Source organism: Orbicella franksi, chromosome 15 (assembly GCF_964199315.1).
Source record: "Orbicella franksi chromosome 15, jaOrbFran1.1, whole genome shotgun sequence".
NCBI classification, from domain to species: Eukaryota; Metazoa; Cnidaria; class Anthozoa; order Scleractinia; family Merulinidae; genus Orbicella; species Orbicella franksi.
The window spans coordinates 11,979,253-12,002,997 of record NC_138159.1 but is presented as its reverse complement, the minus strand read 5'-3'; the positions used below and the strand labels follow the sequence as shown (position 1 = coordinate 12,002,997).

The 23,745-nt window shown below is 39.6% G+C and overlaps 5 protein-coding genes and 1 pseudogene across 6 annotated transcripts in view; 2 read left to right on the top strand and 4 right to left on the bottom strand.

The window, feature by feature from the left end:
- Positions 1 to 1,828, bottom strand: part of LOC145469944 (endosome/lysosome-associated apoptosis and autophagy regulator family member 2-like) — a 41,868-nt gene extending 40,040 nt beyond the window's left edge. The window contains exon 1 of the mRNA XM_081453763.1: positions 1,230 to 1,828. Within this exon, the coding sequence (XP_081309889.1) occupies positions 1,230 to 1,396 (167 nt within the window). The 5' untranslated portion in view covers positions 1,397 to 1,828. The remainder of the gene's footprint in view (positions 1 to 1,229) is intronic.
- Positions 1 to 23,745, bottom strand: part of LOC145470010 (uncharacterized) — a 185,340-nt gene that overhangs the window by 29,578 nt on the left and 132,017 nt on the right. The gene's annotated exons all lie outside the window — the stretch shown is intronic.
- Positions 4,365 to 10,632, top strand: LOC145470118 (E3 ubiquitin-protein ligase NRDP1-like). The gene is made up of 2 exons (XM_081453953.1): positions 4,365 to 4,845; positions 6,596 to 10,632. The coding sequence occupies exon 2, from the start codon at positions 6,614 to 6,616 to the stop codon at positions 7,580 to 7,582; it is 969 nt and encodes a 322-aa protein (XP_081310079.1). The 5' UTR covers positions 4,365 to 4,845; positions 6,596 to 6,613; the 3' UTR covers positions 7,583 to 10,632.
- LOC145470299 (small integral membrane protein 15-like) lies at positions 11,149 to 14,096 on the top strand. Its single transcript, XM_081454125.1, has 3 exons — positions 11,149 to 11,245; positions 11,429 to 11,527; positions 13,569 to 14,096. The coding sequence occupies exons 1-3, from the start codon at positions 11,149 to 11,151 to the stop codon at positions 13,619 to 13,621; spliced, it is 249 nt and encodes an 82-aa protein (XP_081310251.1). The 3' UTR covers positions 13,622 to 14,096.
- Positions 14,404 to 15,793, bottom strand: LOC145470298 (uncharacterized). The gene has a single exon (XM_081454124.1). The coding sequence runs from the start codon at positions 15,744 to 15,746 to the stop codon at positions 14,640 to 14,642; it is 1,107 nt and encodes a 368-aa protein (XP_081310250.1). The 5' UTR covers positions 15,747 to 15,793; the 3' UTR covers positions 14,404 to 14,639.
- On the bottom strand, positions 15,977 to 23,075 carry LOC145469210 (uncharacterized; annotated as a pseudogene). The gene is made up of 9 exons (XR_014042289.1): positions 22,878 to 23,075; positions 22,021 to 22,213; positions 21,191 to 21,262; positions 20,936 to 21,035; positions 20,314 to 20,504; positions 20,141 to 20,151; positions 19,660 to 19,836; positions 18,379 to 18,594; positions 15,977 to 17,624 (listed from the first exon to the last, which is right to left on the bottom strand). The product of XR_014042289.1 is annotated as an uncharacterized LOC145469210 (transcript).

Below are 23,745 nucleotides of genomic sequence, written 5' to 3'. Positions count from 1 at the left end.
CATTACGTCTCAATATGTCCTTCAAATTTATAATGAAGACCTTTGTGTGGTTTATCAATGGCCATTCACATGCACCAATGATCACAATTATGAAATCATGCAAATCTACACACGCCCATGTTATTTTTACACATACATTGTGTCTTGCTTAGGGCTATAGACCTTTTAATTTACTATACTGTATTACCTACACCACAAGCCTTGAGGACAAAACTTAATAATCTTGAGATTTCATTCAATACAGGACGGAAGGCGGAGATGATTGACGTCTACAAAAAATCAACTTGTGGTCTAGACTTCCTGCAGTGAAGGTTGCACATGAATGAGAACCACTGTAAAGATTTCTTTAACTTTTAACTTGGTAAAATTTTTTTTTCTTTGATTTGATTATAACTTTGTACAACACAGAAAATCACATGATAATGTTTCTAATGGAGATATGTCATTGTGAGCTACATGCTGTTACCACAACACCCTGCTTAGTACTTGTTATGTTAATATATTCTTGCAAGAACGTTTCATTGTGGTATTGATTCACCAATAGCTTGTGTGATATTGAAATAACAAAACAATGAATCTCCTAGTTCACAGATCTCGTTTAGCAGCTTGATGATGCCTTGACTTCTTTTTTCGTCAAACATTAGCTTTATACTAATTAAGCTTTTAGTCTAATGTTACTAGCTTTTGTCGCGAAATAATATCAATAACTGCCACGTTAGAGTCGTGTTTGTATTCCTAACAAATGGTTGGTCTTGTAAAAACTGACAAATCATAAGACTTCCGACATTTTCTAAACGATTCGGCATTTGTGTCAAGCGAGCAAACAATAAGTTCAACTGTAATACCACAGTCGCCAAGATCATAAAAATGAAAGAGGAAAATTAGACGTACCTTTTCCTCTTTCATTTTCGTATGGATCATACTGCAAGGTTATCTCAAGTAATTTTTGTAAGTTTCCCATGCCACAAAAAGCGAAAAATCTATAAATTGAGAGAACCTTCACCTATGAAGTATGTGCAATGCGAGCATAAAATATAAAGCATATAGCTTGAACATAAGCTAGTTATAGATTCGAGATCACTCTTCAGTCCACAACATTGGAAAAGTAAATTAATTATAAAGTTGTATAGAATTGCGCTAGCACTGAGTCATAAACGTGGAAGTTACTTAATATGTAGGTTTTTTTTAGTCGATCAGTTTACAATCCGTACAAATGCAGAACTACTTACCAATCGCTATTAAGGTAGTATACAACAGATCGAGTTTGTGTTTTCACATCACACGGAGTGACATGCTGCGTGTAGTTCTCTTGTTGACACGGACTGGATAGCGCTAACGGGAAAATGAATATAAAAAACAGTGCGCCAAGATACTTCAAGCACAGATGGCGCTCCATTCTTCGAAGAATAGTAAGCTTGGATCCATTCCTCCCCCGATCAGTGCCTGTGCTCTTGTGACGTCACGTCCTGTTGTACTGTTTTCCTTTTTTGAGGAAAACCTCTAGCTATAGCTCTGAAAGGTACCAGTTCTTGAAAGTAGGAATTTGGGGCTTAAATATCCCTGAAACTGAAATTTCTAATGTTCAGAGCAAGTTTGGTCAACTTTTACTTAGATTGGACCTCTCGAGGGGGACGCTGGGATTTTCGGGTTTACGGTTTTGGCCATTTTTTTAGATCGGTTTTTCGGTTTTTGCACTTGAAATTAACTTCCACTGCAGTTTTCGATTTTGGCGTCTAGTGCGGTTTTTGTGTGTTTCCTTTTCTCGCATCGGGTTTTCGGTTTTGGGTCTAAGGAATTTCGGTTTTAGGTATTGTTTGTTTCGAACACTACCTGTTTCGCACCCAATCGAGGTTCGAACCGCGGAACTCATTATAAACTTTCTATTTCGAGTTCGCCTTCACTTTCAATGGATTAAAAGGCGAGAAATAAACAAGTTTTGCACGATTTTGTGTCATTATTTCCATGCACAAAGTTGTCTTTTTTGCCTAGTAAGAGAAAGATAAGTGGGTGCGAAACCTCCAGCTACCTTTGTTTCACCGCGTCAGGAGCCTATCATTAGGGAGTTTACGAAACCACGACGGCAACGGCAACGGGAACGTCACTGAACAAAAGAATTAATGAGCAGTACAATGGCTGTGTACGTGCGTTATAATTCTTGTTACATTTCTTTGCCGTCCTTTGCAAGACAACAACGTGAAATGACCAAATTTTGCGTTGCCTGGAGAACGTGAGCGACGACGGCTAATTTTTAAAATTTTATTTCAAATTTATCGCTGTGTTCCGGATTTAGTATTGCGATAGTTTTGACAGTGATAAACAAAGTAAATGACTTTAGAGTGTCGCGAAATTCGCAGGTAAAATATAAATCCATTTTTTTAATCGACGTTGTCCTCGGCGTCGCCGTCGTGGTTTCGTAAACTCCCTAATTGTACAACTCCCATTGTACTGCTCATTAATTCTTTTGCGTTCAGTGACGTTGCCGTTGCCGTTGCCGTCGTGGTTTCGTTAACTCCCTATTAGGACTATCAGTCGTTCTCGCCTTTTCACGCGAAATAGTTCAGTTCCGATCTACATGACATGCGTTTCTGTAAGGAAAAAATGATGGCGGCCTCAAGATATATGTCGAAACATACCAAACGTCAAGTTAAATGAATTTTGTTTTCCAACACGCGTTTTATTGTCATGTTTATCACCGCAGTTTGTGTGTCATTTGTTATTAAGCTACGATGGCCAAAGAAAAAGAATATTCAGGGTAAGGGTTTTGGGAAGCGGGCCAATTTTTTCTTGGTTACTGCCCTGCCCCTACCGCTTAATCCGTGTCAGTTGAGTGTTGAAAGTAATCAGGCAATTACTTTGGTTTTGGTTTTGGTTTTGGTTTTGGTTTTACCAGGTTTTGAGATTGCCTGAGTAGTCTAACTATAACTGGTAAGTAATTGGTTTGGCTTTGGTTTTACGACACTCAATTGAGAACTGCTCTAGAGGACGCAAATTAGATTACGAGAGAGCACTTCTTGATGCTCCAAGGTCCAGATGTGTTCTACACGAATCAGCGAGTATTTTCGATTTGGAGAATGGAATCGTGTTCTCTACATGTATACCTCAAAGTGGAGCGGTATGTTATAGTTCGCATGCTCAAATGAGGTTTTTGCCTGGAAATAGACAGCTATAGCGGAGCTCCTGCGTGCCGAAGGCCCCCATGCCTTAGAAAATTTGGTAACCCATCGATCTCAAAAACTTTGGTTGTCACGTGACTATCCGTACATACGTACATACGTAAGTTGTCCACATTATGCCGGCATAATTTTGAGCATAATTGTGAAGCATGAGCATCGAGCATTGTGCCAGCATAATAGTAAGAAAAATTCCCGGAAATATGTCAAAATATCGAAATTGAATAAATAAATACATCGGAATTAGGTACAATCTCGAAATTGGGATTCCTGATTTCCTGTGGAGAAATATACGTGACAATCGACTGTCCCAGATTTCACGACAGGAAACGGACGTGGCCACGTGGGGCGACTGGGAGTCTGGGACTCATTTATAATCATCCATATAAGTATATCAAGCGATTGTGTTTTATTTTAGGTAAAAAATGAGTGATCCGGGGGAAACATTTTGAACATAATAGTGGGACCTTTTGAGCATAAAGAATTAGCATGATAGTGAAAATTGTGAGCATAATGTGGACAACCCTATACGTGGTCCGTGCATACCTTGAAGAGTAAGGTAGTAGCACTACTACTATAGGTACATGTTTGATATTGGACATCCATGCTAAAATTAATTGACAGCTGTCAAAACAAGGTATCCGCTGACCAGTATCATGTGACCATATCTCGGGCTTTGGTCAAGAGCTCATAGAGGTCGCATGTTTTTTAAGTTGTCCGACCAGATACTAGGTTTTCCATTGGATCGCGGGCTCAAGCCAGGTTATTCCTCTGGGGGAGAGGGAGGGAGTACATGCAAAAGAAAAATTTCGGCGCAAATTAATTTAACCCTGACGCGTTGTTGACTTTTCTTCCGACATGTTCCTTGCATAATCGTCTTCTGGAAAGTCCATGATACTGATTGCGTGCGTGATTTCTACAATCTTGGGTACACTCATTAGGTATGGTTTGTTAAAATGTAACAAGAAAAAATAGTGAAACCACACACTTAGCAATCATATGCTCACAAGTGATCATTTTTTGAGTTTCTAATTCAGGGAAAAATATGCTCTTTTCATTTATGGTTAATTAATTGTCTAATCAGGAGCTCCGCTTTTAGGCTTGGCTAAAAATATTGCCCTTTCTTGGAAAAATATACCAGTTGAAGGATCAATGGGGTTACAAGCACCTTCGGACTTGGGGGACGAGGTAAACTTCTTGCCCGAAAAAAAATAATAAAGTACACAATGGCCGAATTTAGAGTGTAGAAATCGGGATACAAACACGCTCAAATTGCAGTAAAAAAACAAAAACCTTCACAATGCTCACGCTTATTGAAACTGTTTAGACCTGTTTATATAATTCCAAAAATAGTCAGACTAAAAGTCGAGAACCATTGTAGAACGGCTATTTTCAGAAACCATACATGACCAACCACAGTAAATTCGTTTAGCTGCTGACCACGGTTCCGTCACGCCACCCCACCCTACCCTAATGCGTAATTAGTGGCCCGTTTGTTTGGATTCCCATCATTCAAGGCGAGACTGGAAGACGCTTTTGTTGAAAAAATAAATGGCGGCGAAGAATTGTAATTCCGGGAAATTCTAGTGAAGATAACAGACAGACAGAGCTGCTCACGTGAAGTTTCGCTCTTGAAGGATGTTCACAGAAGTATAAACCTGAAGTAAAGAGAAAGGTAAGCGAAGAGGGATAGACATTCAACTTTATGTTTGTAGATGTTACAAGCTAAAGGACGGCCATTAATGTTATGCGGTTTCTTGCTGTTGCTTTGTCTGATGGACTGCGCTGTGTTCCGCGCATCATTTTGAGTTTTCTCTTTTGAACTTTCCTTTTCTTTCTCAAGTAAAATGCTTTGAATTATTGCTTCCCTGGGCCTCAAATGTCCAACAAACATTATTTATGAAGTTGAGGCCAATCAATCTGTAATTTCGGTAATTTGTACATTCGAGAAAAATTGTACAAGAATGTAACCTCTGTAATTTCGTACCCTGTGAGCATAGTCACTTCAAACTTTCTTACATAAGGTGGGAAAGAGAAAGGTCACTCTGCTAATGGCTTTGAATTCCTTTGATTTGACGATCAGACAAGTTTTCAAACTGGACATACTGGTTTTACCTAAGTACACATGCATATTCTTAAGTTTTGCTAACTTTTCCTGCACCCATGCTGTTTTGTAAAACGAAGTGTAAACAGAGCATTGCTGCTTTGATTTCACACAAAGATGTTGAGAAAGGAATCAATAATATTTCAGGGATCTGTTGAGAGAGTCTTGGAGAGATACTTTGCCTCACTGTACTGCAGTCAAGGGCTGTGTCAATTTTTCTGGAACTCACCTGAACAAAGCAATAAAGCGGCTTATTATGACTAGCTCCATGAGCAGGCAAGATGAATCACATCCTGCGCTGTGATTGGCTACCAGAGTGGGCAAGATGAAGCTATCTTGCCCGCTCGAGACTACCTGCCGTGTCCTGCAAGAAAAATTTCCCCGAAAGCCATATAATAAATCCTTTATTTTACCAAGCTTGTTTGGTCAAGATGGCTGGATATAATTTGGCCTTGTTCTTTTTTTGCGAGTTTATGGATCTCGACTCCATCTCAGTCCATAAACACACAAAAAAAGAGCTTGGCCAATATCCAGCCATCTTGACCTCACACTTGGTCAATAACCCATACATATACAAAACAGGGCTGTGGTCTAGAAGTGCCCAGGTGCCACAGGTGACTAACTTTTGCCTTTGGGTGACTGAAAAAACTTATAAGCGTAAGTTCTGGGCACCCAGGATTTCCTGGTTAGGAGCCTTTGGGCTCCTCATGATTTTTCATAGACCACAGCTTTGCAAAACACCGAACAATCAACAGAGATGCATGTAAACAGCTACATTTGAATCACATGGTGCCAGAATGGACAATGGAGGTAACCAAAACATCAAGCTTAAGAGACAAAAAGTTTTTTCAAAGTGATGCAGGAAACATAAGATTGCCTCTAAGACAAACATGATTGTAGTTATCTTAAAGCAAAGCAACAGCAGCCTCTGACAAGGATAAACGTGATATCTGTGAAAAGGTGTAACATAGTGTACCTTCAACAGTTTTAATCAAACAGCCAGGCTCGGCATCTCAAATTACATGGAATGCAAGTTTACAAACAACACATTCACAGAATATTTCAAACCTTGTCCCTCTGAATCAACACAACTTCTGTGACAGTTTGGTTGTTGCTAGTGGCTGAAAGCTTCCCTTAGCATAAGATTATTAAATAATCAATTTCCTTTTTGAAAATCTGTAAATCTTACATAAGCAAGTTTCTGCATCTATGAAAATAGGGGAGACAAACAAAGGTTTCATGTGTACCAGGGTTCAACTGCTGGTTACCATACCTACCAGTACTAAGGCTGATAATGATGTTTTATTCATTTATTTTCTAGCTCTATCATCTTACCAGAATGGGATATGACACAGGAAGGTTTACGTGCACAGTTGATGAAGAACTGATCTGTACAATTTGTGGTGGGGTGTTAGAAGACCCTCTCCAGGCCCCAGCTTGTGAACATGCATTTTGTGCAGCTTGTATTCATGAGTGGCTGAATCACCAGCAGACATGTCCAGTAGATCGACGCAGTCTAACTCCACATCAACTGAAACAAGTACCAAGAATTCTAAAGAATCTTTTATCGAAGTTGACAATTAAATGTGAAAATGACGCATTTGGCTGTGAAGGTGTAGTTAGACTAGATCAATTACAGTCTCATCTGTCCCAGTGTGAACACAATCCCAAAAGGCCAGTTAACTGCGAGAAAGGCTGTGGGCTGGTTGTGCCTTTTGATGAGCTGCCTCAGCATAACTGTGTTCGTGAGCTAAATAATCTCATCCAAAACCAGAACTTCAAACAAGCACAACTGCAAGCTCAGATTGATGACCAGCGTCAGCAGCTTAATGAACAGAAACGTGAGATCCAAGCTCTCAAGGATATGATCCGAGCAATGAGAGTGATCAACTTGCCACAGGCATTGCCTCTTTTGCCAAGCAACCTGCCACAGGCAGATCACTATGACAACGAAGTTCATCAGTGGTTAGCTGGATTACAATCAGCCAGAGTGACACGATGGGGTGGAATGATATCAACTCCTGACGCTGTCCTCCAAGCAGTGATTCGCCGAGCACTTGCAGACAGTGGATGTCCACCAGCAATTTTAAATGAACTTATGGAGAATGCTCATGAGAGAAAATGGCCTCCAGGGCTAAGTACTCTTGAAACACGACAGTTAAATCGTCGGCGTTATGAACAGTATGTATGCAAGAGAATTCCTGGAAAACAGGCAGTGGTGATTATGGCGTGTGAAAATGAACATATGGGTGAATCTATGACTTTGGAACCTGGTTTGGTAATGATTTTTGCACATGGAATTGAATGAAGTTTTTGTCCATACTAAAAAACCATATGTACATGTAGTAAGCCAAGGAACAAGATCCATCAGTCACTAAGTCACCGTAGCTCAAGTTAGACACCAAGGCTCTAGAAAACACTATTTTTATTAGAAATTGCAAAGCTCCTTTTTGCAAATATACTAGGATTATTTACAGGCATCAACTTCACTCTTTGAAAAATAGCAACCCCCTCCTCAGGTGGAGGCACTCCTTATAATGGCCTATATGGGGAGGCTCTACCCGAAATGGGTACCTTTCTCAGGTTTCATGCATATATACTAGACATAGTTATTTAAAGGGTAGGGGTTTCACAAGTTGAGCTATATGAAAGGGTAGGGAAATCAGAGTATCGTGGCTCTCACTACGCATGAACTGAACAAATAAGACTTGTTTTTTGGTTAACATCTTTTCTGGTTATGCTTGGTGTTCTCCCAAAATATTGTTCAGTAACTTCATTCCAAGGGTTTAGTAAAGGGATGCAGTGCTTTTTAAGTAGGTGTGCGAAAGGGACTGTACCTTTTTTCAATAAAAGGTATACAAAGGGGCAGCTTTTTTGACAAAATGGTATACAAAAGGGTTAGTCGTTGGACGTTGGGGCAGAGCCTCCCCATATAAAACTTTCTAGAGAACGCCTGGGTAGCAATCACGGAAGAGGGAATTATGTGCACTTCCTTCAGCAAGGGTAGATTCTTAAAATGTAGAACAACATTGGGACCATCCTAGCTATAAGGTAGAGCATCTAGAAGCTGAAAATGAACATGTTTGCTCTACGATAATGGGAGGCAAGATGTTTTAATCGATTAGCATGCTGGACTCTGGATTGAGTGGTCCCAGTTCGAGCGCTAGCCAGAGTCATTGCATTTTGGGCAAGACATTTTACACTCTCAATGTGTCTCTCCACCCAGGTGTATAAATAAGTGACAGCAAATTTAATGTTGAAGGGTAACCCTGCAATGAACAAGATATTCCTAGTTAATTAATTCTACTGAAACAGGGATAAGTTCTGGCAGTATGCACCACTTGACATGATGCAGACTTAACCTTTAACCTATAAGATAATGGAGAGCAAATTACAAGGAAATGAAATAGAAAACATATTAACTTGTTATGACTGTGGTTGTGAAAGCTAATATAAATAATGTTTACTAGGATATTTTTATGTAAGACACCTGAACATTGCAGTTCTCAGTCATTTTTGGTGATATTGCTTTTCTCTGAATTTTCTTATAGTTTTATTGCCCAAAAGATCGAACATCTTACAATAAGAATGGCTTAATTTATGACATTTAATAGAATATAAGGTTTAATAATTTCAAATGAATAAGCCCCTTGAAGTGTTGGTATTGCAACCTTTAAAAATACGTACATAATGCCCATGTGTGCTGAATAGTGGGCATAGGTTTGTTGCAATTCAAGTGTATCTTTTTATGCAGCAAAGAGTGTTTCAGATCACAAGAAGTTGTAGAAAGCATGAACCATATGTGAGGGTTTTCAGTATTAAATGTTAGTGAGCTTAGCATATTCAGTTAACTACCTTCCTTTTTTGCTTTATTGACAGATCCATATATCAGAAAAACGAAGATCAAATACAATGCTGTTATTAAAATATTCAAATGCAACTTTCATGTTCAGCATGGGTTTCATGTTTTTCATTCAGTGATTACAATGTTTTCAAAGTCCCGGCAACCTGCCATCAAGCACTCTATTTTTTATCAAGGTGGAAACGAGGGAAACAAGTGACGTTTTCCCTCTTCTCCAATCTCGAAAAAAAAATCCCTTATCACTATACAGTGATTGAGTGTTGAAATACTCTGCCACTGAGTTGCTAGAGCAAGAGTATGAAATATTGTTTTGGGATCATATTGAGCATCCTGCGAAAATCAGCATAAATTATTTGTTGATCATTCTAATCATTAAAGTGTATATGACATGAAAAATAGTTTCTGCTTATTTGAAAGGCCTTTCAAAATGCAGAAGAATGGCGTTTTTCTTTTTGAAATATCTTTTTTTAGTTTAGAGATATTGACGTTTTTCTATTATGCAAATTAGATCAGTAATGACGTCATATTGGTTGCAACTAAAAAATGGTAAAATACTGAATAAACATCTAGAAATATTGAAGCAGTGTTCTTGAAACTTGGCACTACAAATGTACACCACAAAAGAAACAAAATGACACCCTTAGTGCTGTTGCCATGACAACAGTTTTGCCGCTGGTGCAGTCTTAATAAAAACTGAAATTCCCAGTTTTTGTCTTAAACCAAGAACCATCTACCCTACCCAATCTAATGATGGGAGTTAAGACAATATGGGAACTATGTCTGTTCCAAGTAGGATCCTTTTTCTCACCTTAGAGGTTGCAAATGGGGATACAGTCAAACCTGTATATAACGACCCTGTATATAGCGGTCACCCTGTGCATAACGATCACTGAACAACTTCCCAAAAATCGTCCCTTATATTTACTGTTAATTTGACCTGTATATAGCGGTCTCCTGCGTATAACGGACGCGGTCACCTTTTAGACTTCCTGAAACCACGATTTCATTATCTTTCAGCTGCATATAACGGTAACGAAATTGGTGTACGATTAACGAATAATGACAAACTTAATTCATCAGCTCGTTAAAGGCAGGGGTCTCACAAAAATACAAATATTAGTACTGAACACAACTACTAATACATGTCATCGCCTACGTGCGACAAATGCTTGCGGCAGATAACAGTAAAGTGTGGTCGCTTTCAAACAATATTTACTGTATCTGCAACAACACAACCGTACCACATTGTTTTCACTTTCATCATAGTTCCCTGATTATAACACTGCACTGTACTTATCTGTTAAAAATTGTTGTCAATAAATGTAAATTGAGTGATTTTCCCCTTAAAAACGTTGTTCATTAGCTTTCAGTAGACTTTTACTGCACCTCCCTAAAAGTACACCACGGACATTTTATGGGCCTTTTTTATCGTGTTTATTACGTTACTGTTACTCGTTATTGTCAATAGAACGTAAATTGAGTGATTATTTGCATTGACTTCCAGGGGAGTTTAAAGGAAACCTGTGTATAGCGGTCACCCTGTATATAACGGTCACCGGGCAATTTCCCAAGGGTGACCGTTATATACAGGTTTGACTGTATTTGGTTTTTTGACAGAAAGAGACTGGAGCAGAAGTGCACGTCGGACATCTTATGGACCCTATGGGAAGGGACAGGAAATGAAAATCAGAACTGCATAGTGCCAAACTAGATGAATAAAGTAAGTTTCTTATGATGAGAAACACTGCACGGTTAGCACCTGAAAAGTTGCTTTATGTGAAGGACTGGTAATATTAGTCCAAGCTCCTTGTAAAAGAATCAAGGAATAAAAGAATTAAAAAAGAATGCCTGTGAATATGTTTCAAACATATGTAAAGAAAATCAAAATTAAAAAGACACCCTCAAGATCTTTTTAAAATGTGCACCCCGCCCTCAAGGAAAGGTTTTGTAACGTCCAAGGTCCCACTCCCTGAAACCTATCCAATGGTCAGCGGTAATTTTTTATAATCAATATGGCGGACAATTCGACTGAGAAAGGACCATGGAGGGAAACCCTGGAATCCTTCGTTAGATATGTCGCCTTAAACCCGAAAGAGTTTCTTTTATACGGTAACTAGCGATACGTTTGTTCTATGTGCTTCTGTTGTAGTGATTACCAGTTGTCTGTCAGCATTCGATCTTTTTGGTTGGTACTTCATTGGACCTACGTTATTTACAATCGAGAACAGTTTGTTTGTTTTTGTTTGTTTTCATGTGCATCGTAATGTGCTAAATATTTCGCTATGTTTACAGTGTTCATAATCCTGACTCCTTTGATGGCTGTGAGCGCGTTTTTATCTTTGAAGTTAGCAAAACACATAGAGCGAAGTGAAAAAGAGAAGAAGAAAAAAGGTGTGTTGTTAATTTGTACTTCTCTCAGTTTTTAACCCCTATACCTAATAACAGTAAACGGTCAGTGTAAAAAGCAGACTGCAGACTAGGGGTAAAATGCAGACTGAGGGTAAAATGCGGCCTGACCGCAGACTGAAGACCGTTTTTAAGTCTATATCGTGTTGCTCCCATTATCAAGTATTAACCATAAACAGCCTAACATAGGCATTATTCAGGCTAATCAGAGTGAAAGTCTGCACTCCAGTTAGCATGAATATCACTTGGTTAGCTTGAATAAAGCTCGGTTGACCGGTTTACGTTTAGCTCTTGATAGTGGCAATGGTAACAAGGACATAACAAATGGACCGAAATCAATCATCGAAAACCTAATTGATAATACTCAATATTATTCAATACTTATCAATTGATTAGTCAAATTACTCAATAAACATCAATAATCACACGATTCGGGATCGGATTATAGATTTTGATTGATTACTAGCGAGAATGAAACTATTAAAAAAGTCATTCACACCTCGAAGCGAAAAAGCCAATCTGAAATCAAACGAAAAGTAACCACTGTGTCTTACCTGATATGGAGCAGTTAAACCTGGAGATTGCACGAAACAGATGTGCAAAAAGGAAACCTGTACACTTAGGACACACGGTTTACAGAGGAAAAATTTTCCTCCAGCATAAGCAAGTCTTTGAATATCACATGGAAACTGCAGGATGGTGCACTGGAATACATAGAATAAACCAAGAAAATAATTCATTGCCAGAATACTGAAGAAAATTGTTCCTGACCAAACTGTTTTGCACCTTGAGTGAATTCAATAACCAAACTTCAAACATCGTTCTACATGTGCAGACATAGGACTTCTTGTCTCTAGCTGTGTATGGTGTTAACAGAGGTTTTGTGACTATGATGATGTTCAACCTCGTTCCTGGGGTCTTTTCTGCATTGAAATCCAAGATGGCAGATGCGAGAGAAAAGTGTCCATATACATACATGTACATATACATACATATACATATCAATATTTTTCGAAAGAAATTGATAGAAATCAAACTCTAATGACAAAAATCGATCAAAATTGATAATCACAACAGCTTTTGCTATCGATTTTTACTGATTTTCTGTAATAATCAAATCATTGGTATCGAAAATTATCGCTTTTATTCGAGTATCAAAATTATTGATTTGTTACATCCTGTGGTAACACAAATCAATTGAATAGTCTGCAGTCTACAGTCTGCATTTTACCCTCGGTGTACATTTTATCCCTCAGTTTGCAGGGTAACCGGCAGGCTTTCCATTCAAGGACATTGTATGTTTTGTTTTTTCTTTTTGTCTTTTTGTTTTTTTGTGCTTTTTGTTGTTTTCTCTTTGTTGGCAATTTGTAAACTATACAAATCACCAATTTGTAACCACTTTATTTGTAGTCTAAGCCAAGTTCACATTTAAGGCCCCACAGAAGTACCTATATAGCTGCCAGCTCTTGCAGCTGGTGTCAAAAACTTCAATGTCGGGATGGACCAATAATTATTACTCTCGTTCAGTAGAAACATTTAAACTGTTGCTTTTAACTAACAAACTTTCAAAACAAATTATTAGCTTGAACCAAATACATTTAGTTAAAAGAAAAGTGTTGGTGAGTTATGATGATTCTTGTGTTTTGAAGGGAAAAAATGCTAGCCTCACAAGGTTGTGTAGCAAACCACAACTTTGGAGAACTTTGAAAATCTTCAGAATGTCTTTGGAGATTTTTTAATATCTTCAGATGAGGTTGGTGTACTTCGAAAATCCTTGGAATAAAACTACTTCACTTTTAACTCAGTCAAAACTAGGAGAGCGATTCATGTGAACAATACAATTATAATGCTTTTTGTTAGGTGACCATCATCAATACGACACTTTGTTCTTATTTCCCTGGCGTGGCCACTAACCCATTGAAAGGGCCTTTCATTAACCATTCAAGTATAAATGTTGGACATCAGTTTTCTTTGAATTAAACAACTTCCTAAAGATATTGTCCCTTTTTGTTTTTCTCTTTTTTAGCTACTCGACAAACAAATATAGCTAAATCAAGACGCAGAGCAAAAGCTGACTGAATCGTCATGTTGCCAGACTCATGTCTATTGGCCTTCAGGTAGCAATACTACACATGAAGAGCTGTTCAATACACTGTATTGTACCCTGTGCAATAATTCATTGAACTTCAGTGTACATAGCAAGCAAACAGAGAGGTGGCATAAAAGCTCCTATATGTCCATGTTACACAAAAAGTTTGAATGTTTTAAGGAGCTTTTCTAGATCCTGTACATATATCCCGTAGAATTAATTTTTTTCCTTACAGTTAGTACAAATTTATGCACAGTCTGAGAGCAATAATTTTATAGGATATAACACAGAGATTGTCACAAACTCTTAATTAACTTGAATCCTGTATCTGAAATTCAATAAATCAATGCTGGCATTTCTGTACAATGTATCTTCTGCATTCTCTTGCATTTTTAGAACAGGAATTGTTGTGCACAGTAAATTAATTGTGTACTACATTTTCTGTGTGAACAAACACAAGACTGATTTGAATGAGATAAAAGCTGTAGTGTTACTGTAATTTCACACTCTAGACATACTGATACAAATATCTTGTCTGAATAATTTACATTCAAAAAACTGGATCATTGAATAAATTAAATGCAATTCAAGAGTTTTCATTGGCTTAGCCATCATGGGTTATGAGCCATTATACCATGCTCTACAAATATTTTGGTGTATTTTCATTTTTATTTTATTTTTCTACATTTTGGGGACGCTTTTAATGAAACAATTACCATAAACTCTGGCAGATAAACCGTATAGTTTTACTCAAAATTTTTGTAACAAATTGGGGATACAGCTTATCTGCAATAAATACCAGAGAAAGGTCAAACATATGTTTAAGTCAGTAAACATATCATGCTCATACAATTACAAAGCTAAAATTATGGGTGAGGGTGTTAAGTATTCTCTGTTTTCAATGTTAGTTAGTTTATGCGGGTTTACATCAATGAAGCAATGATACATATGTAACACATCTTTCTTAAGACTCCACTTTTGATTTACTTTGGGAGGCAAAGAGGGTTTCTACCTGATGGAGAGGACCCGCCTGAGAAGGTGGGCAGTAGAAAGTAGAGTTATTTGCTGGAGTTCATGTATGTTGATGTTGCCAGGGATTTTGTTGATGTAGCTTTCCATGCCCTTCTTGATAATACCGAGGGCTCCTATAACCACCAGGACTGTTGTTGTTTTGAGCCCCCACATTCTCTCTATCTTGATTTCCAAATCTTTGTATTTGTTAAACTTTTCCGTGGTTTTCACTGAGGTGTTGGCATCGAGGGGTACGGTCATGTCAATGAGAAGGCAAGTTTTGTCCTTCTTGTTCTTTAGCACAATGTCCGGCCTATTAGCTGTGATGGTTCTGTCAGTGTGGATGGGCATGTCCCACAAAATGGTGATATTGTTTTTCTCGGTGACAGTCGTGGGTTCATGTTCATACCATCGATCCTTCACCTCAATACCGAACTCTTTGCAGATCTTCCAGTGCATGTGTGCAGCTGCCTTCTTGTGGCGGCGAATGTATTCAGTTTTAGCCAGTTCAGGGCAGCCAGAGACCAGGTGGTCAGTCGTTTCATCAAAACGGCCACACAGTCTGCATTTTGGGTCCACGTCAGGCTTCTTGAGAATGTTATGTTGGTACCAGCATGTTGAGAGGCTTTGATTTTGGGCTGCGATGATAAAGCCCTCTGTTTCTGCCTTGAGGCTGGCTGCTTTTAGCCATCTGTGGGTCTTGTCTTGGTCCACACCAGCCTGTTTCACCCACTGTGGGTATTTGCCATGGAGCACTTTTGATTCCCACTTGGACCTGAGCTGTTGGCGACCCTGGTGTTTTGCCTTGGCCTTTGTTTTGCGGACATAGGTGGTGCTCACCTCATCCTCTGCAGGTGGTGTTGCAGGCACTTCCAGTTCCCAGCTAAACTTCGTTGACTGTCTGCTGATGGAGTACAAGGATCTCTTGTCATCATGGTCTTTGGCAAAGTGGAGAAGGGTGTCCTGTGTCTGCTGGAGGTATTTATCAAGACCGATAGTGGTCGTCTTGTGGGAAAGCTCCAGTTTTATAAGCCCTCTACCTCCTTCGATTCTGGGCAGGTACAGCCTGTCCACGTCAGATTTGGGGTGGTGCATTTTATACATTGTCAGGAACTTCCTAGTCTTTGTATCAAGTTTGGCCAGCTCTTGTAGCGTCCAGTTTATTATTATTATCATTATTATTATTATTATTACTATTACTATTACTATTACTATTACTATTACTATTACTATTACTATTACTATTACTATTACTATTACTATTACTATTACTATTACTATTACTATTACTATTACTATTACTATTACTATTACTGTTACTATTACTATTACTGTTACTATTACTATTACTATTATTATTACTATTATCATCATCATCATCATCATTATCGTTATTATCAGCTTATCATGGTTAACAATACTAGCTGGTTAATTCACAAGAATAGGGGAATCCTTGTTTACAATATTTGCCTCATTAGCATAAGCAATTCAGTTTCTGATGGAGCTACATGTACAAATAAATCAGTTCTGAATATTGAAAGGCAAAAGTACGATTAACTCTGCCAATGAATATGAGCCTGATGTATTGAATACTTGTTGTGCAACACGGGTTTAAAAACTCAAAATTTTACAAAGAATGTATGAGCTCATTAGCGCTTTTGCCACCCAGAAATTTTGCAGTTTTTGAAAGCCAATATCTCCTTGAATATTATACCCAAAAGGCAAAAAATTTCACCAGGGATTAAGTTTCACTAGCTCTTTAGCTGCTTGGAGTCAATTCATATCTAACATGTGTCCTTCTGTAAGCAAAGCAGTATGGAAATGAGCAAAACTATAAACAATGACGTCAGCATGAATCCCCCTATAGCCAAGGAGTTTAATTGAACTCAACCAAGAGCAGTCGTTGTAATTGAGTACTAGCAGGTGGGACAACTAGCATTAAACTGTAACCATGCAGCTATACTCGGGTTCAATCTGCTGCCCTGAGGTCTGCCCTGTGCTGTAGTTGTACTGAAGTTGTTGGAGAGTCACCAGTTACACCAGATACACAATAGCTACATTCATACACTGACGCCACCATTCACTATCAGTGCACCACTGTAGTAATTACAGTTGTGGCATTGTCACTGCTACTGTTGTACATGACACTGAAAGACATACAATCCTCATTTCAGCATAATGAGGGACATGTATAAACTACGGGACACCCAAAAATGTTTAATTTTGCAGGGGTTTCATTCAAGGCTGGGCCATCTAGAGAAAAGCTTCTCTCATAAAGAAGTTTAATTCAAGAAATTTTGCCCGCCTGTGAAAACCAAGAGAACAAACCTTTTCCCTACAAGCATGATTTGCCCTACCCCTACTTCCCATATTTGCACCCCCCCTTCCAATGTTGTAACCACACGTTTGAATCATTCTTTTGTTTGTAAATTTGCAGAAATCTATTTTGCCATGAGGAGTTCATCATAAAAAAAAATGTGTTATGTATGTTCAGTTGAAGTCTTCATGTCATAGCGTGCATTTATGTCTTGACCCTTATGTTATTGCCGTGTTGGCCAAAGGCTTGGTGTTTTATTGATGAAAACAATAAACCCTCCGACACTAGAAAACACCTGTTTATTTCAAGGAGGATCATTTAGGTTACTATTTCCTGTCATTATTAATCTGTCATCTGACAGTTTTTCTGATGGTATTTCACATTCTACTTCATTCTGAAGCCCTCTACAAATATTCAGAAACTTGCACTGAACACCACATGTAACTGGGGACTGTAAATTGACATAAACTCTTAGTGAGTGCTGTACATCCTCAAGCCAAACTGATAGTAACATATGGTGTGTAGGCATTAAAAGAGAGTCTAAAGTAATTCCGTAATACATTAGAGGTTATGTCATTAGGTCCTAAGGATTTCCAATGTTCTTCACTGTCTTTACTTTTTGTTTCCCTGAGCCTTTTGAAGTGGACTTCTCTTGCTTGAGCAACCTTTAGAACAACAAACTATTATTAGTAGAGAAAAGAGTTCAGCACTGTTGTTACACCCTGATTTTAAAATCTAAATTTTGTCAACTTTGTGACATAGTTTTTGCTGGTTTAACTTTGTGACATAGGATAACCTCTTCCAGGCGTTCAGTTAGTTGGGACACAGCATTCAATTTGGCTTTCTCTTGCCGCTCTTCTCCCCTATTTTTCGCTCACCCTTTTTCGTGCTGCACCCTAACTAACTGAATGCCGGGAAGAGGCTAGACATAGGAGAGTTGGATTTACATTAATTTTTTAAATTAATGAATTAGATAAATTACTGAATTAATTAGATAAATTAAGGTAAGAAATACTTAAATCAATTAATTAAAGCAAAGTTATCATTTAAAAAGTTATATACAATAATTCTGGTTATAATCCCTCAAATATTTTTGCTCATGCTGATTGGTCTAAATGCATCATGTGACTGAATATTCTCCAGAAAAAACTGGGGAATATCCAAGTGATATTCCCCAATTTTCAAAACTGCGCGTGTTGTGAAAAATATTCGAAGAATAAGAAACACAGTTGCCTCCATTTTACACAAAAATATGCTTTGTTATTTGTCCTTGAACATTATCTGTTCCTCAAAGCTCACAGTTGACACAGTTTTCTCTGAAACCTGTTCACTTCTCTGAACAGAAAACGTCTGCAAACAAATATCCAAGTGTATTTCCATGCTAAATGGAGCCTATTGTTTATATAGCCATTTACTTGCCTTGTCTCTTATTTTGGGTAGATCATCAAATGTCAGACTCAATCGCTGTTCTGGTTTATCTCTTTTCTTTCCTTCTTTCACATACACGCTTGGAAGTTCAACTGGAAATGGTTTAATCCGCTGACTGACCCAACCATTTTTTTTCAGTGGGGGTCTGGGCTGTTCGCGCTTTCCTTGACGAGGCATCAGTAGCTGAGCTGCATGGCCCATGGCATGCTGCCAGACAGAAGTTAACACGATGATGTTACGTTAGTAATTAGGCACGGACCATTATTTTTCTGAGGTGGGGGGGGGGGGGTGGGCATGAAAAATTTTTCATGAAAATTTGTATCAGAATTTATTTTGAAGTCATGCACAGGATCTGGAGAGTAAAAAGCCCTTGCTCAATTTTTCAGCTGTTTTTTCTGTGCAGGAAGTTTTTTGGGAAATTGCCCATCACCCCTCCCCCTCCCCCTCCCCCTTTAGATTGCAAAACAGTCGTATTTTTTGCGAATGCGGGCGACGGTCAATATTCGAACGAAAGGTCTGAAGCGAATGTAAAAACGGCGAGGGAGAATGGGGAGAGACGCTAGAAAATACTCGCCTCTCACGCCCCACGGGCGTGTGACGCTCGCGTGCTTCACACGCGAGGATCGCGCCTTCTGAAAACGTCCAAAAACGACTGTTTTGCAGTCTACTCCCCCTTCAAAAAAAATAATGGTCCATCCCGTACAGATTCAATCATTTTTCAATTTATGAAATAACCCATTCATTGGTCAAAGCAGAATGCCTGGAAAGTAGGTAGCTGGTGGTAAGTGCGACAAAAGATATAGCCAGTGGGAAACATGGGAAAACGTGATCGATGACCAACATAGAAAATTTAACTGCTGTGAAGCACAGGAAAATGGGTAGCCAGTGGCAAGTGGGGAAAACATAAGTGGAAAGCGGGGGGAAACCACCCTAGGGAGAAGCACAGGAACACATGTAACCGGTGGGAAGCACGGGAAAGGCCCTGTGAGCTAAAAGGAGATAGGTTTTCACTTTGCAGCTGATTGGCTGACAATATAGAGTCTTTCCTCTGATTGGTTAGAACAAGTAAGCATGAGTTTGTTCAGCAGAGAACTGCAACCTCGATCCCAGGCTCTCTCTCATTTGCCTTGTAACGGTTGAGAGAGAACTGAGTGATCAGTAAATAAGAACTGAAGATATGATTGTTCATATATATAATCTTTCATATATTCACTTATGCAATACGTAAGAACGTTAGTTCGTTTACAGGAAAGCTAGAATTCAAAGACATACCCTGTTTGGCAGTACAGGATTCTTGTTACGAAGATTAGGATTGGAAGATGACGGGTTCATGTTCAGTCTACCGAACTTGAGTCGAATTTTTCCGCGCGTTTGAGACGTATCTGGCAAGGGGTTTGTTCCTTTAACACTTCCATGTGGAATAACAGGCTTAGGACGGCTTTGAGGACGCTTTTTCACCTAGAAAAGAAAGTTGAAACTCCATGAGGCGAAGGTCTGACGTGACGCTGAGAGGTACTCAAGTCACGCAACGCTTAGCGACGTTTTTGGACAACCTCGTTCCCAGCTCTCTCTCTCCTTTGCCTCCCTTGTCGTTGAGGACAAAGACTGGTTGCGGCTGTCACGTGACCACCTGTGAATCAAACTTTTCCATCGGGGTAGACAAGGGAGGTAAAGGACAGAGCCTAAGAACGAGGTTGCGTATTCGCATTGTGAGTTGACTGCGAGTGTTATTTGTACAAAGTTCCTTACAAACCTATTTCCTAACTTTGTGTAAGAAGAATGAAGAACCTGATAATCGCTATTTCTCTTGCGATGCACCATGACGGTTTTTGTTTGATGTTGATGATCGAAGGCTGCTTTAGAAACTTCCCTTGATTCATTTCTCTTCCGTTTAGTTCTCATGCTTTCGATATTAGCAAAATAAACCAACCTTGCCAAACACTATGTGCAGAGGCTCGGCATACGGGGATTTGTTATCACCAGCCGCATGTCTGGCCTTAAGGCTCTCCATGTGCCTCCTCAGCTGGTTCTCTGTCAGGCCTATGACCCGGGCCCCTGCCGCATAGTGGCCCACAACATGAGGTGCTTGGATGCGCTTGTACTTGGTGTGATAAAAACTGCGGGGAGAAGCTTGATATCAATAAGAGCAAGAGAGGGCGGGATAAGGGTCAGCTGTATTTTGTTGTCTTGATTATCAACAGAATGATAGTCTAATGCATATTAGATGTTGCGCATGTTGTTCTTGGCAAAAGAGCGACAAGACAGTTAACTGATAGCCGTAGCTGGCGAGATTCGTGAGTGAGTGATTTTTGGTGGCGGAGCCGCCTTTTTATTCTCACGCGGGTGTAGCTCGCAAGCGGCGAAGCCTTGGGTGAAATTCAACTCGACTCCTTACCAATACCCTCTCGGCTTCGCCACTCGCGTTCACGTACGATTTCGCCGTCAAAACAAGAGCATTCCTGCGCTAAATCCCGCCAGTTACGCAGGTTAGTTTACTGGTAAAACTAAAGCATGAGACTGAAGAGTATGGCGAGTAGGTTCCACTTACCCCACTATCTCGTTTATTGAATGGAGGGCGGATCTCTTCATAAATTGCGTCAGTGCTTCAAACAGAAGATGCTCTCTCTTCCTTTTTTCTCCAACGGTTGCTTGAAAAGATGCGAAATTTGGACGGTCAACGGAAAACAAAGTCCACTCACTAGTTTTTAAACAAGTTTTGATTTCAATTAATTCAACCGGGTAGTAATTGGAAGGTTTACGTCTACAAGGAACATTTTTGAGTACTAAAATGGACGATCCTTACCCAATCCTTCTAAAAACCGCTCCGTGTTGGTCATCAAGTTAAGAAACTCGTAGAAATCAATTTCACCATTTCCTGCGAACAAGAGGAAACGAATGGGATTATCTATCTATAGCTACACGGGAACATGGAGATCCGGGGCTGTCTCCGACACAGATATGCAAATTCACAGAAGACTATATCCAAAGAGACTACCTGTGAGAGCAAGCTACCGTGGTAACCGGTCGCCGTTTCGTCCGATAGCCAGTTCGCCCGATGTCAGTTGTTCGCCCGGGCTGAAAGTACCTTCTCCCGAACTAAAACTTCAAAGAGGGGATGTGTCAACTTTTCTTTCTTTAAACTAAATGAGCGAAAAAGACAACATTGTGGGCATAATGAAACAAAATTACACTTAAAACATGCCTATTTCTCGTTCTTTAATCTGCTGACCACGGAACTAACAGTCCGCCGGGCGAATCGACTATCATGCAGTCCGGGCGAACTGGATTCAGGCGAACTGACTTTCGCACGAAACGACCGTTAATTATCTACCGTAATGTTTTCTGACCTTTTCTTACGGGAGTGGTTTTTCACAAAGGAGAACTCAGTGCTCTTTGAGGACCACTATCCACTAGAGAGACCATTGGAAGGAGGGGCTCATTTAAACGAGCAAGTCTAGAGACAAGAGCAACCGATGCGAGGGGCTGTTCGCGCATCTACGATAAGTCACTTAATTAGTCAAGTGGGCTCTATAATATGGTGCTGTCTACAATAGGGGTCCATATGAAATGAAACACTATTTATAAGGCAGCACAAGATTATCATTTTTATCGCGTTGGGAAAAAGTTTTTTACCGTCTTTATCCATAGCGCCCACTACTTCTTGTAAGTCTTCCTGTGATAGGTGAATATCCACAGATTTCAGCGCTAAATCCAGCTCCTCGGCGTCAATCGTTCCCCCGCCATTGCTGTCGAAGAGGTCAAACACTTCCCTAAAGGCTGGTGGGAAAATTAACGAACATGGTAAACCCAAGCTTGATAGTTTTAACTAGAAAGAAAACATCGATAACGTTCAGAAAAGTTGATCGAATCCGCCAGGAAGTTCTGGCCCACAAAACCAGCAACCAATTCCTGCCTTTTTATCGTAGAATTCTTAACACATAAGGGAAACATTACTTCATTCTGATTGGCTTAAACAGTTAAAGTTTCCATTAGCCAGCTATTATACTGGACACGAAAACTCGTGCCCAAACCTATTCAGAGTCCGATACGAGTGTGCACATATTCTTGGTTCTCAGAATAAGCAGATCAGGAACCAAAACATGCCAAACTCAATCGTGATATCTTAATTTAGTATGTTTTTTTGGCACACACTGATCAAACTAACCACGGAGCCAGCAGCTCGTCTAAGATTAATTTTTTTCAGTGAACAATAAAAGCTGGAAGAGAAAAAAAGCATGATAACGAAATGCGCGACAACGTAGATAAAGGGCACCAAGAAGATTGAGTGAGTGAATGTTTCGTGAAGTTTTCCTGCTACGCTGTAGCTGTAGTACTGCGTGAGCGTGCTATACTAGATGCAAAGGGAAATACGCGCGCACTGATTTACGGTATTTTTTTCATCAAAAAAACCCATGGTAAAATTTGCTCGTCAAGACGTGGATCATAGTTAGCTAACTATGCGTGGATAAAGTTATTTTAATACCTTGAACCTGAACTTCTGTCAAGTGTGAACAGGACGGGCTCCCGCTTTCAACGCCTTCTGCGTCGGATGGTAAAACCACTCCATGACTTGAAGGCACGATATCAAACACCCCCTCCTGTGAGTAATCTGGAGATGATAGTGTCTCCGCCGGGCTGACATCGCCTTTTTTGCCCAAGGCAAAGGCATTGCGCCGGATTCTCCTCATTTTACGATTTCCCAACGAACTTTCATTTATGATTTCTTATCAACATATCTATACCCACTTCACCAAAGAACCATCACCTTAACTTACTAATTAGCTGAATAAGTCTGTGACGTCATAAAGCCGCGCGCTCCGGATTTTCTTGGCGAGAAAACAGGAAACCTCGTTCCCGCGCTCTCTCTTCTCTGCCCCTCTTGGAGGCGGAGGAGAGATAGCCTGGGAACGAGATTGAGAACAGGAACGTCTAACGACTGCGCACGCAGAAACTGGGTCGAGCGTTTTTTTTAACAAAGCACTTGCTAACGTGCCATCAAGCCAATCTTTTTCACGCTTTCGGGAAAAACGGTGACCCCGGAGAAGACTCTTAAGTCGCAGTTGATTTCCCTTTCGTAAACGGTCGAGGCCATTTTAACAGTTGATGCCATGATTGGTAACCAAGCTTTTCGTAATGGACGATGCCACACCTGCTCTACTGTAGTTTAGGCCTGGACTAGGCTGAAACTGGTTATAATTTAGTGATAGACTAATACGCACTCACCAAATGTTTTTTGTTCACTTTCACACTGGTTTGCTTGCGGTTAGGTTTTATTTGTTGGTTAGGGCAATACCAAGAAAGTGACCTGTTATAAATAGATGTTTTAGTGATTTGGCTGATCAACCTGGTGACCATGGC